At 38.9% G+C, this 12,809-nt stretch overlaps 1 protein-coding gene across 6 annotated transcripts in view; it reads left to right on the top strand.

Annotated features, from left to right (window-relative positions):
- Poln (DNA polymerase nu) overlaps positions 1 to 12,809 on the top strand; it is a 162,887-nt gene that overhangs the window by 40,418 nt on the left and 109,660 nt on the right. For all 6 annotated transcript variants that reach the window (XM_078020854.1, XM_078020856.1, XM_078020855.1 and 3 more), the window contains exon 6: positions 11,606 to 11,763. In XM_078020854.1, the coding sequence (XP_077876980.1) occupies positions 11,606 to 11,763 (158 nt within the window). The remainder of the gene's footprint in view (positions 1 to 11,605; positions 11,764 to 12,809) is intronic.

The raw sequence follows: 12,809 nt of genomic DNA, 5'->3' as shown, positions 1-12,809 counted from the left end.
TGCAGTCGTTCAGTTTGTGGCCTTTTGTAACTGGCTTCTTTCACTTAGTAAAGTTATTGTCATTGTTTTGACGTGAAATCTCTGCTGTATTACCAAGGCTGAACTCCAACTCCTAGGCTCAGTTGATTTTTCTGACTCGGCCTCCCAAGTAGCTGGTATTTTAGGTACATGCCACCATCCCTGGCTAGCAATTTTTTTTAAAAATTTGTTTTAATTAGTTACACATGACAGTACAATGACCTTGACATATCATACATTTGAATCAGATGGGATATAATATCTCATTTTTCTGAGTATACAGGTTACAGAATCACATTGGTCATGCAGTCACATATATACACACAGTAATAATAATGTCTGTTTCATTCTACTATCCTTCCTATCTCCCCAACACCCCCCCCCCATCGCTTCTCTCTACCTAATCTAGGGTAATGCTATTTTTTTCCCTCACATCTTCATACATGTATTTTGTATAACAGTGAGAGTCTCCTTCCACCATCCATGCAATTCCCTTTCTCCCTCCCTTTCCCTGTCACCCCTCTTCCCTATGTAGAGGTAATCTTCTTCCTATGCTCTTCCTCTCTTCCCCGTTTTGAGTCACCCCACTTATGTCAGAGAAGACATTCTGCATTCGTTTTTTTGGGATTGGCTAACTTTACTTAGCATAATCTGCTTTAATGCCATCCATTTCCCTGCAAATACCATGATCTTATTATTTTTTAGTGCTGAGTAATATTCCATTGTGTATATATGCCACATTTTTTTTAGCAAAAATGTTTTTAAGGTTAATCCATGTGTCAATGCTTCACTTATTTTTATGGCTGAATAACATTCACATATTTTATTTATTCATTCATCAGTTGATGAACAGTTGGATTGTTTCCATTTCAGGGCTATTATGATTAATGCTGGATGAATATTAGAATGCAGGTTTTTGTGTGGACATGTATTTTCAATTTTCTTTGATATTCATCTAGAAGTAAACTTGCTGGGTCATATGGTGAGTGTATACGTAACTTTTTGAGAACTCCCAGTCTGGTGCCCCAGGTGGTCACACCACTTTATAATCCTACCAGCAGGTTACAGAGTTCTAAATTCTCCACATCCTTGCCGTTACTGTTATGCCAGATTCGTGGGACACCAATAGACCTCCAGGAGCTAAATCCGATGCAATCACACAAGAGTCTTTATTGCAAGCTCGAGCCTGGACTCACAACCGTTCCTGACACAGCGGTCCCAGGGAGTGAGTCCCTGTCCTTTGTTCAGTGAGATTTTATAGGTTTTGGGGGGATACTCTATGCGTCACAACATCACACAGCAAATCATTCCATACCGCGGGAAAATCAAACAACAACTCTTAACATTGATTAGCACATTTACTGGCAAGAACAAGTTGGGTAGGGGTGATTGGATAGTACAATAGGGGGATTCCTTTGAACTGATTGGTTTAGGCCACGAGAGGTGTACGTGCTAAACTACATGGTTTCCCAACATGTTATCAACCACCATAAACTACTGGGGGTCATCTGACATCTCAGGTATTTTCTCTGTCTCATGCTGATTGGAGGTTGCTAGGGGGTTGCTATGGGTCCTCACCTAGTCTGACTGAGTCAGGGACACCTGGTGCCGCAGACCTCTCCTGTTATTTACTGACAAACAACTCAGCAGGGTGGGTATATGCTTAGGCATGCTCTGAGGGTTTTTCCAAGGACAAGGGTCACACTCCCTTCCTTAGGACAGGCCTTGAGGTAGAAGCTGCTGTTATTTATTTATTTTTAAAAATGGAGTCACATTAGTTTCTCAGTACTTGTTATTATCTTTTACATTTTTTCATCCCCATGGGTGTGAAGTGCTATTTCCTATAGTTTGGGTTTATATTTCTGTGATGGCCAGTGCTGTTGGACATTTCTTCATGTGCTTATTAGTCATTTGTATGTATTCTTTATAGAGATGTCTATTCAAATATTTTGCCCATTTTTAATTTGGGTTGTCTTTGTATTGCTTAGTTATAAGGAATTACTTATACATTCTGATACAAGCCCCTTGAAGTTACATGATTTGCAGATATTTTCTCCCAACTTGTGAGCTGTTTTTTCACTTTCTTTATGGTGTTCTTTGAAGCATGGTTCTTATTGTAGAGATGTCCAATGTATCCGTTTTCTTGTGTCACTTGTGTTTTTTATATCAGATCTAAGTAACAGTTGTTTAGTCTACCGTCTCAAATATTAATTCTTAATGTTTTTATTTTCCTGAGATCTTTGTAGTTCCAGCTCTTACACTTAAGTCTATGATCCACTTTGAGTTAATTTTTGCTACAGATGAAGTGGAGGGTCTGTATTAGTTTCCTAGGGATGCGGTAACACATTACTACTAACAGGGTCTTTAAAACAAGTGTTCTCTCACAGCTCCAAGGCCAGGTGCCTAAAATCAAGATGTTGTCAGGGATGGTCACTTTTTTTTTTTTTTTTTTAAAGACAGGGTCTCACTAAGTTGCTGAGGATGGCCTGGAACTTGTGATCTTCCTGCCTCATCCTCTGGAGCCACTGGGATTACAGGTGTGGTCACCTTGCCTGGCAAGGGCTGGTTCTTTTTAGAATCTCTTAAGGAGAATCTATTCCATGACTCTCTCAGCTTCTGGTGGTGATTGGCAAGCGTGAGTGTGCCTGATCTGTAGTACATCACTTTACTCTCTGCATTCATCTTCTAGGCTTGTCCCTCTGTGTGTGTCTTTGTGGCTTCTCCTTGTCCCTTTCTTGTAACGATGCCCATCATTGGATTCAGCTTCTACCCAATCCAAGGTAGTCTCCTCTCAAGATTCTTACCATAATTACATGCAAAGAACTCTATTGCAAATAAGATCACATTCTAAGGTCCCAGGTAGACATATATTTTGGGGGGCACAATTTAATCCTTTACAGAGCCCATCTTCATTCTTTTCTTTTTTAATATTTTTATTAGTTGTTGATGGACATTTATTTATTTATTTATTTTTATGTGATGCTGAGAATCGAACCCAGTGCCTCACACATGCTAGGCAAGTGCACCACCACGGAGCCACAACCTCAGCCCCCCATCTTCATTCTTAATACCTCTTTAGATTTATTTCTGGATTCTCAATTCTGCAGCACCGGTCTCTAAGTCTATCCTGTGCCCTTACCACACTTTGTCCTGAATATATATTCTTTAGTGGGTTGCTTAAAGTTACTTGAATTACAAAGTTTATGCAGTATTAATTTGTTTTTTGAATCCCTATTCCGTATGTTGAGTCTTCTTGTCTAGCTCTCATATTTGTCACTTTGTCATATTTATTTATCACTACTTATCTAGAATTCATTTCTTTTTTAAAAATTTAAAAAATTTTTTAGTCATACATGGACATAATACTTTTATTTTATTTGTTTATTTATATGTAGTGCTGAGGATTGAACCCAGTGCCCCACACATGGGAGGTGAGCACTCTGCCACTGAGCCACAACCCCAGTCTCTTCATTTCTTTTATTCATTTTTTAAATTTTTAAATTTTATTTTAATTATTTTTATTTTTTTATTGGTTGTTCAAAACATTACAAAGCTCTTGACATATCATATTTCATACATTAGATTCAAGTGGGTTATGAACTCCCATTTTTACCCCAAATACAGATTGCAGAATCACATTGGTTACACATCCACATTTTTACATAATGCCATATTAGTAACTATTGTATTCTGCTACCTTTCCTATCCTCTACTATCCTCCCTCCCCTCCCCTCCCATCTTCTCTCTCTACCCCATCTACTGTAATTCATTTCCCTCCTTATTTATTATCCCATTCCCCTCACAACCTCTTATATGTAATTTTGTATAACAATGAGGGTCTCCTCCATTCCCATGCAATTTCCCTTTTCTCTCCCTTTCCCTCCCACCTCACTCTCTGTTTAATGTTAATCTTTTCTTCCTGCTCTTCCTCCCTGCTCTGTTCTTAGTTGCTCTAATTATATCAAAGAAGACATTTGGTATTTGTTTTTTAGGGATTGGCTAGCTTCACTAAGCATAATCTGCTCTAGTGCCATCCATTTCCCTACAAATTCCATGATTTTGTCATTTTTTAGTGCTGCGTAATTCTCCATGGTGTATAAATGCCACATTTTTTTTTATCCATTCATCTATTGAAGGGCATCTGGGTTGATTCCACAGTCTAGCAATTGTGAATTGTGCTGCTATGAACATCGATGTGGCAGTATTCCTGTAGTACGCTCTTTTAAGGTCTTCCATCTTCTAAGATCTTCTTCTACTTCTCTTTTTAGGGTTCTGTAGTTTTCATTGTATAAGTCTTTCACCTCTTTTGTTAGGTTGATTCCCAAGTATTTTATTTTTTTTTTGAGGATATTGTGAATGGAGTGTTTTTCCTCATTTCCGTTTCAGAAGTTTTGTCGCTGATATACAGAAATGCCTTTGATTTATGTGTGTTGATTTTATATCCTGCCACTTTGCTGAATTCATTTATTCTAGTAGTTTTTTTTTGTAGACCCTTTTGGGTCTTCTAGGTATAGAATCATGTCATCCACAAATAGTGATAATTTAAGTTCTTCTTTTCCTATTTTTATGCCTTTAATTTCTTTTGTCTGTCTAATTGCTCTGGCCAGTGTTTCGAGAACTATGTTGAATAGAAGTGGTGAGAGAGGGCATCCCTGTCTTGTTCCAGATTTTAGAGGGAATGCCTTCAATTTTTCTCCATTCAGAATGATGCTAGCCTGAGGCTTAGCATAGATAGCTTTTACAATGTTGAGGTAAGTTCTTGTTATCCCTAGTTTTTCTAATGTTTTGAACATAAAGGGATGCTGTACTTTGTCGAATGCTTTTTCTGTGTCTATCAAGAAGATCATATGGTTCTTATCTTTAAGTCTATTGATGTGGTGAATAACATTTATTGATTTCCGTATATTGAACCAGCCTTGCATCCCAGGGATGAATCCTACTTGATCATGGTGCACAATTTTTTTGATGTGCCTTTGTATCCGATTCGTCAGAATTTTATTGAGGATTTTTGCATCTAGGTTCATCAGAGATATTGGTCTGCAGTTTTCTTTCTTTGAGGTGTCTTTGTCTGGTTTTGGAATCAGGGTGATGTTGGCCTCATAGAATGAATTTGGCAGAGCTCCCTCTTTTTCTATTTCCTGAAATAACTTGAAAAGTATTGGTATTAATTCTTCTTTAAAGGTTTTGTAAAACTCCACTGTATACCCATCCGGTCCTGGGCTTTTCTTGGTTGGTAGTCTTTTGATTGCTTCTTCTATTTCATCCATTGATATTGGTCTGTCTAAATTGTGTGTATCCTCCTGACTCAGTGTGGGCAAATCATATGACTTAAGAAATTTATTGGGCTGGGGATGTGGCTCAAGCGGTAGTGCGCTCGCCTGGCATGCGTGTGGCCCGGGTTCGATCCTCAGCACCACATACCAACAAAAAGGTGTTATGTCCAGCGAGAACTAAAAAATAAATATTAAAAAAATTCTCACTCTCTCTCTCCTCTCTCACTCTCTCTTTAAAAAAAAAAAGAAATTTATCGATGTCTTCACTATCTTCTATTTTATTGGAATATAGGTTTTCAAAATAATTTCTAATTGTCTTCTGTATTTCTGTAGCATCTGTTGTGATATTGCCTTTTTCATCCCGTATGTTAGTAATTTGAGTTCTTTCTCTTCTTCTCTTCGTTAGCATGGCTAAGGGTCTGTCAATCTTATTTATTTTTTCGAAGAACCAACTTTTAGTTTTGTTAATTTTTTCAATAGTTTCTTCTGTTTCAATTTTGTTGATTTCCGCTCTGATTTTAATTATTTCTTGCCTTCTGCTACATTTGCTGTTGTTTTGCTCTTCCTTTTCTAGGCTTTGAGATGAAGTGTGAGCTCATTTATTTGTTGGTTTTTCCTTTTTTTGAGGAATGATCTCCAGGCAATGAATTTCCCTCTTAAAACTGCTTTCATTGTGTCCCATAGATTCTGATATGTTGTGTCTGTATTTTCATTTATCTCTAAGAATTTTTTGATTTCCTCCTTTATGTCTTCTGTAACCCATTGATCACTCAGTAACATATTGTTCATTTTCCATGTGATGTAGGATTTTTCCTTCCTTCTTTTATCATTGATTTCCAGTTTCATTCCATTATGATCAGATAAAATGCATGGTATTATCTCCACCCCTTTATATTTACTGAGGCATAATATATGGTCTATTTTTGAGAAGGATCCATGTGCTGCTGAGAAAAGAGTATATCCACTTGATGATGGTTGATATATTCTATATATGTCAGTTAAGTCTAGGTTATTGATTGTGATATTGAGTTCTATAGTTTCTTTATTCAACTTTTGTTTGGAGGATCTGTCCAATGGTGAGAGAGGTGTATTGAAGTCACCCATAATTATTGTGTTGTGATCTATTTGATTCTTGAACTTGAGGAGAATTTGTTTTATGAATGTCGCAGCACCATTATTTGGTGCATAAATATTGATAATTGTTATGTCTTGCTGGTGAATGGTTCCTTTTAACAGTATATAATGTCCTTCCTTATCCCTTTTGATTCACTTAGTCTTGAAGTCGATTTTATTAGATATGAGGATGGCCACCCCTGCTTGCTTACGAGGACTGTGTGCGTGGTATATTTTTTCCCAACCTTTCACCTTCAGCCTGAGTATGTCTTTTCCAATCAGATGTGTCTCCTGGAGGCAACATATTGTTGGATTTGTTTTTTTAATCCATGTTACCAGCCTATGTCGCTTTATTGGAGAGTTTAAGAAATTAACGTTTAGAGTTACTATTGATATATTGTTTGTACTGCCAGCCATGTTTGATTATTTATCTTTTTTTTTTAATTTAGTTTGTTTCTCCATGAATAGCTTTCCCCCCGCCCTCTGTCATTACCATGGCTCTTCCCACTGATGGTTTTGGTTGTTGTTTTTCATTTCTTCCTCGTGTAGTGTTTTGCTCAAGACGCTTTGCAATGCTGGTTTTCTGGCTGCAAATTCTTTTAGCTTTTGTTTATCATGAAAGGTTTTTATTTCATTGTCGTACCTGAAGCTTAATTTTGCTGGATACAGAATTCTTGGTTGGCTTCCATTGTCTTTCAGTGTTTGAAATACATTGTTCCAGGATCTTCTCGCTTTCAGCATCTGTGATGAAAAATCCGATGTTAACCTTATTGGTTTACCCCTGAATGTAATCTGCCTCCTTTCTCTTGTAGCTTTTAATATTTTCTCTTTGTTCTGTATATCGGATATCTTCATAACAATGTGTCTTGGAGTTGGTCTACTGTGATTTTGTGTGCTCGGTGTCCTGTATGCATCTACAATTTGTATATCTGTTTCCTTTTTTATTTCTGGAAAGTTTTCTGTAATTATTTCATTCAGCAGGTTACTCATTCCCTTGGTTTGAATCTCTGTACCTTCTTCTATCCCGATGACTTGTAAGTTTGTTTTTTTATGTTATCCCATATCTCTTGGATGTTTTTCTCGTGATTTTTTTTACCAGCCTTTCTGAGTTGGCTAGACTCTTTTCAAGATGATATATTTTGTCTTCATTACCTGATGTTCTGGCTTCTACTTGCTCCACTTTGTTAGTGATACTCTCAATTGAGTTTTTAATTTGGTTTATCGTTTCCTTCAATTCTAGAATTATTGTTTGATTTTTTTAATAATCTCTATCTCCTGTTAAAGATGCTTAACTTCTTCTTTTATCTGTTTATGTAATTCATTTTCAATGTGTTCTTTCACTGTTTGGATTTGCTGTCTCGCATCCTCTTTAAGGTTCTTTTCCATCTGTCTAAGGTATTCCTTGAGTTCTTTATATGACCATTTTTCTGATGACTCTAGGTCCTCCTGAATATTTAGGCTTTCCTTCATTGTTTGTACTCCTTTTCTTCCTTGCTTTTTTATGCTGCTCATGTTACTTCTTGTTCTGTTTGACTGCTGAGATACTGTTTACTCTTATAAATTTATTTGATGATTGGGAGGAAAGATATTAGAAGGGAAGGGAAGAAGTCACTAAAGAGAATGAGAGTAGGCAGGTAGAATTCAAGGAAGGGGGAATAAGAAAATTGAAAAGAAATGAAAAGACAAAAGAAAAAAATAGAAAATAAAGAAAGAAAAAATTTAAAATAAAAAATGATAATAAAAAAATGGAAATTAAAGTTTAAAAAATAATAATAATAAATTTTAAAAAATGAACACATTAAAAAAAGTTAAAGAACAACAACAACAAAAATGAAAATGAAAGAAAAAAAAATAATAATAAATGCAGTCTTAGAGTTGGATTAACTTCTCTTCCAGTAGGTGGAGCTGTGCCCACTGGGCCAAGCTTCTCTTCTCAATAGGTGGGAACCAATCACTGTGCAGCAGCTCTTCCTCCCAGACTGTGCGGGTCTCCAATCCTGAGTGCCTAGGGCCTTCTCTTGTGTTTCCTCAAGCCAGGCCCCGCTCACCTGTGATGCTCATCACAATACTAGCTACACACCAGGTCTGGTGCTCCTGGGAGCCCTGTTTTCATGAACGTCTGGGCATACTCTCCCTGTTTGCCTCCGTCAGACCCTAAGTTTGTAGAGCTTGGGGCTGAGAACCCCCAGCGAATTTGCTTGCCCTCTGGTAGCCACTCCCCCGGTAGCTGGTGCAAGGGACCTCAGTTGTCAGCACTGGTGGGAGAGGTAGCCAGGAGTTCCACGCTGCGAGTCCCGTGCCACTCCTGATTCCCTCGGTCTGGCTATGGCGCTCACAGGAGAGCTGGGAGGGGCCCTTAAGGTTTCCCCGCTGTGTGGAGAGAGATGGCTAGGGGATTATACACCTGTCGCCAATGGCTTCAATGAAGTTATCTCCTCTGCCCATGATGTCAGTTCTCTGCCATGGTGGTATCCCATGCAAATGGTGATGGTTCGTTCCCTTTGCCGGGTGACCAATGCAACAGGTGGGTCCTAACTGTCTCTCCCAAACCCTGTTTCAATCCTGTGGTCACTGCCTATGAAGGCTCGGTTGGCTTTTACCTCTGTAAGTTCAGGAGGGTCGACCATTTATTTCAGCGGGATCGTTAGTGCTGAGTCACGAGAAGCAGGCGAACCGGAGCTTGAATGCAGCTGATCTGGGCTCGGTGTGTTCTGAGAGGCCCAGACTGTTCGCCCCAGATCCACGTCAGCTCGGCATTGCCTAGTGATCCTGAGCAAACAGCATTTAGACAGTTTACGACTCCCTATGCCCGCGCAGCTGAAGGGGTCAGAGACTTGATCTCTCCACACCCACCGCCATGTTGGATCCCTTAGATTTTAAATTGTCACTCATCTTATCAGCTGTTCCATTTTGCTCGGCGGGTCAGCGGCTCACTCCTCTTTTATTCTTTAAAATTTCCTCTTTTTCATTTTATTTTTTAAAGGAATATATCTATTATCTTAATTGCCTTTGTGCCTTGCCAGTTTAGTTTTTATTCTTGAAGTGTTTTTCATTTTATTTTTCTTTCCTGGGTTCTGTCATTCATTTGCATAATTTTTCTTAAGTCATCCAATTTCAGTGTTTCTAGTTCTGATTTTTTTATAGCTTCTATCATTTTCTTAATTTTTCATAGCTTATTTCAAATCTTCTTATTGGTGTCTCTTTTTCAACTATTGGCATTTCTTCCCACAATAGGAATTTGCCCTTATAGGGCTTGGTTTGCCAGTTGCAGGAGCTTACAGGGACCAGCTTCCAGAGTGTGCAGGTGCTGTCAGACCCTAAAGATCTTTCAAAAGTGTCTCTGTGTAAGAACTGTTAATTATGGAATATTAGAGTTTTGAAAAGGCAAGTAGAATGGAATAGTGCCTTGGGGCCAGCCAGTGTTATCAGACAGTGTTGTCTGAAGCCTGCATTGCTGACTTGGGGGCAAAGAGCCAGAATGATTGCTGACTTTGATCCAGCATTCCAACTCTGCCAGTCATGAGAACATCATGACACTGTCTGCTTTGGTATATATAAACCTCTTAGACTAGTGTAATTTAAAGTTACTGGAAAATATATAATATGTAATGTGATCTGATATAGACTATAGTTTCATCTAAAGGTAAACTGTGTTATTTTTGTTTAATGGGCTTTATTCTGTACTATGGAATAGAATACATATTCCCCAAAGTCCTTATTTTAGTAAGTAATATTCAAAATATTTAAGTATCTTAAAGAGTGATAATTTTAGGTTTAAATTCCCCTTCATGCCTAAAACACTCTGATACCAAAACTTATCTATTTAGCAATACACACAAACACACACATTCACACACATATTTACACACACTCCCACACACTATATATATTGGGGCGAGAGTAGTAGGAATTGAATTTAGGGGTGCTTAGCCACTGAACCACATCCCCAATTATTTTTTTTAATATTCATTTTTTAGTTGGACACAATATCATCTTTATTTTATTTATTTATTTGTATGTGGTGCTGAGGATCAAACCCAGGGCCTTGCATGTGCTAGGTAAGCACCCTATTGCTGAGCCACAACCCCAGCCCCCAATTCTTTTTTTTCTTTAATTTTTCATTTTGAAACAGGATCTTGCCAGATTGTTTAGGGTCTCACTAAGTTGCTGAGGCTGGCCTAGAACTTGTGATCCTCCTGTCTCCCAACTTGCTGGGATTATAGGCCTGCGTCACTATGCCTGGCTTAGAAAACATCTTGATATATGTCCCACAGATATTTACAGTAATATTCTAAACTAAATTCTTCTTCAAACTAAATTTTCTTGAAAAAACTCATTGTATTTGCCTACTGTTGTTATTCAATTAAAAGATATTTGGTGCAGTACTGTTTTTAAAATGGTAGCCATATTAAGGATTAATCTTTATCAATCACTGTAAAAGTCTTATCCTATTTTATTTTTTTCCTCTTTAGAATTGAGTCAAACCATATTAATCTATGTTGGTTTTTTGTTGTTTTTTATTTTGATTTTAGAGTACTTTAATCAGTTATAATTTTTCCTATTCATTTTTGTCCCAGGGCCAGTGTTATTTCCACAGCATCATGATGCATGCAGTACCCCCGTTGTCTTATGGTATTTTTTCACACCAGGGAATGCCAGTCTCTGCCTGGCACAGTGATGAGGATCCCATGTGTGCTCCGGCAGTTCCTACTCTGCTTCCTTGACTTGGGAGCCTATGTTCCTGGCATCATGATGCAGGGTCATAAATGACCTGTGGAGATGTGAGAGGTGGAGGGAGGGGAGGGTGTGGAAGAGCAGATGGTTGCCTGCTCAAAAGTGATCAAAAAGCCTGAGTTGCCTCAGGATGAGGGAAGGGAGAGGAGAGTTGGGAGAAGGAGTAAGGGTGGGCCCGAGTTCTGACTTCAGTCTCTTAAAACATTATTAAGAAATCCAAATTCCAAGTGAGCTTGGAGTCCCCACCCCTTCTTAGGTGTTTGGGATTCACTTCTTTAGTTTAACAACCATGGAGACCACCTTCCCATAGGGTTGAGACGGTCGAGGAACATCAGAGTCACATCATGCGTTCTTGGCTCTGTGATTTGAGAGAATGGTAATAGTATTACCCTATGCATCTTGCCAAGGTAGGAAAAGCAATCAATATTTATTTTTCTAGGAGGATTAACTGCCATTTTCCTCTTCAGTTGCTGATTTTGTAGGCCTTGATCCCAGAATTGCCGCATGGCTCATAGATCCCAGTGATGGCACACCTTCTTTTGAGGACTTAGTGGCAAAACACCTTGAAAAGTCCTTTTCAGTCAAAGTGAGCAGCACATGTGGCAATTCCTCAAGTAATATTAAGGTGAGTCATTTTGTGTGTGTGTGTGTGTGTGTGTGTGTGTGTGTGTGTGTGTGGTGTGGGGAATTGAACCCAGAGTCTTGTACATGCAAGGCAAGCTCTCTACCAACTGAGCTGTATCCCCAGCCCTGAGGTAAGTCATTTTAAGATTAAGTTTTACACATCTTAATACAATCCTGACATTTTTCTAGAAATAATTTCCTATTTTACAGTCTAATAAATAGTAAACCAACATTCATTTTACTTATTCTTCACTGCTTTTTTTTTTTTTTTTTTTACAGTGCTAGAGTTTGGACCCAGGGGCCCTCCACCACTGAGCTATATCCTTAGTTGCGTGGTTTTTTTTTTTTTTTTGAGACAGGGTCTCACTAAGTTTCTGAGGCTGGCCTCGAACTTGTGATCCTCCTGCCTCATCTTCCCAAGTCATTGGGATCACAGGCATGTGCCACCATGCACTTATACTTTTGATCTTGGTATTTCTGGTGGAGGATAATGAATAAGGATACGAGAGTTCCATCTTTTTATCATATCTGTTCCTGGGAAATCCTATGTGCAGTGTGATAATTCTGAATGGATTCTCTGGTGTCAAATTGTTGCCTGTTCTGTGAGCAGAGAGCTGCTCATTTATAAATACTTAATGCCAGTGATGTAGCCTCTGTGACTGAGCTCCTGGGATGGCCACCTCAGTCTGCCTGGGCCCTCTCCTGCTAGAGATGCTCTGGCCTTTAGGAGCCACTGTCTGGAGAAGCAGAATCTTGGAGGAGATGATGGGGAGCAGCATGGCCACAGTTGGGACCATCTGTTCAGGTTACATAGTAGAAGTGCTGCAGGTGAGCACACAGAGGGTTGAAGGAGCCTCTGCAGTGGGACACTGCCCTTCATGCTCATGGCCATCTTATGTAAGGGGAGAGTCTGTGTCCCATGGGGTAGGGCTGTAAATAACAGGTATGTGCCCTCCCTTAATTTAAAAAGAAGCTTATCAGATGGTCATGGGGTAGCCTGCAGAATCAGGCCTTGCAAGAATAGGGACCCTGGGACAGAGGCTATTG

The sequence above is a fragment of the Ictidomys tridecemlineatus genome, chromosome 9, assembly GCF_052094955.1.
Source record: "Ictidomys tridecemlineatus isolate mIctTri1 chromosome 9, mIctTri1.hap1, whole genome shotgun sequence".
Lineage (NCBI taxonomy): Eukaryota > Metazoa > Chordata > Mammalia > Rodentia > Sciuridae > Ictidomys > Ictidomys tridecemlineatus.
Note: the sequence above shows the minus strand (reverse complement) of the source record. Positions and strands in the feature narration are given on the sequence as shown.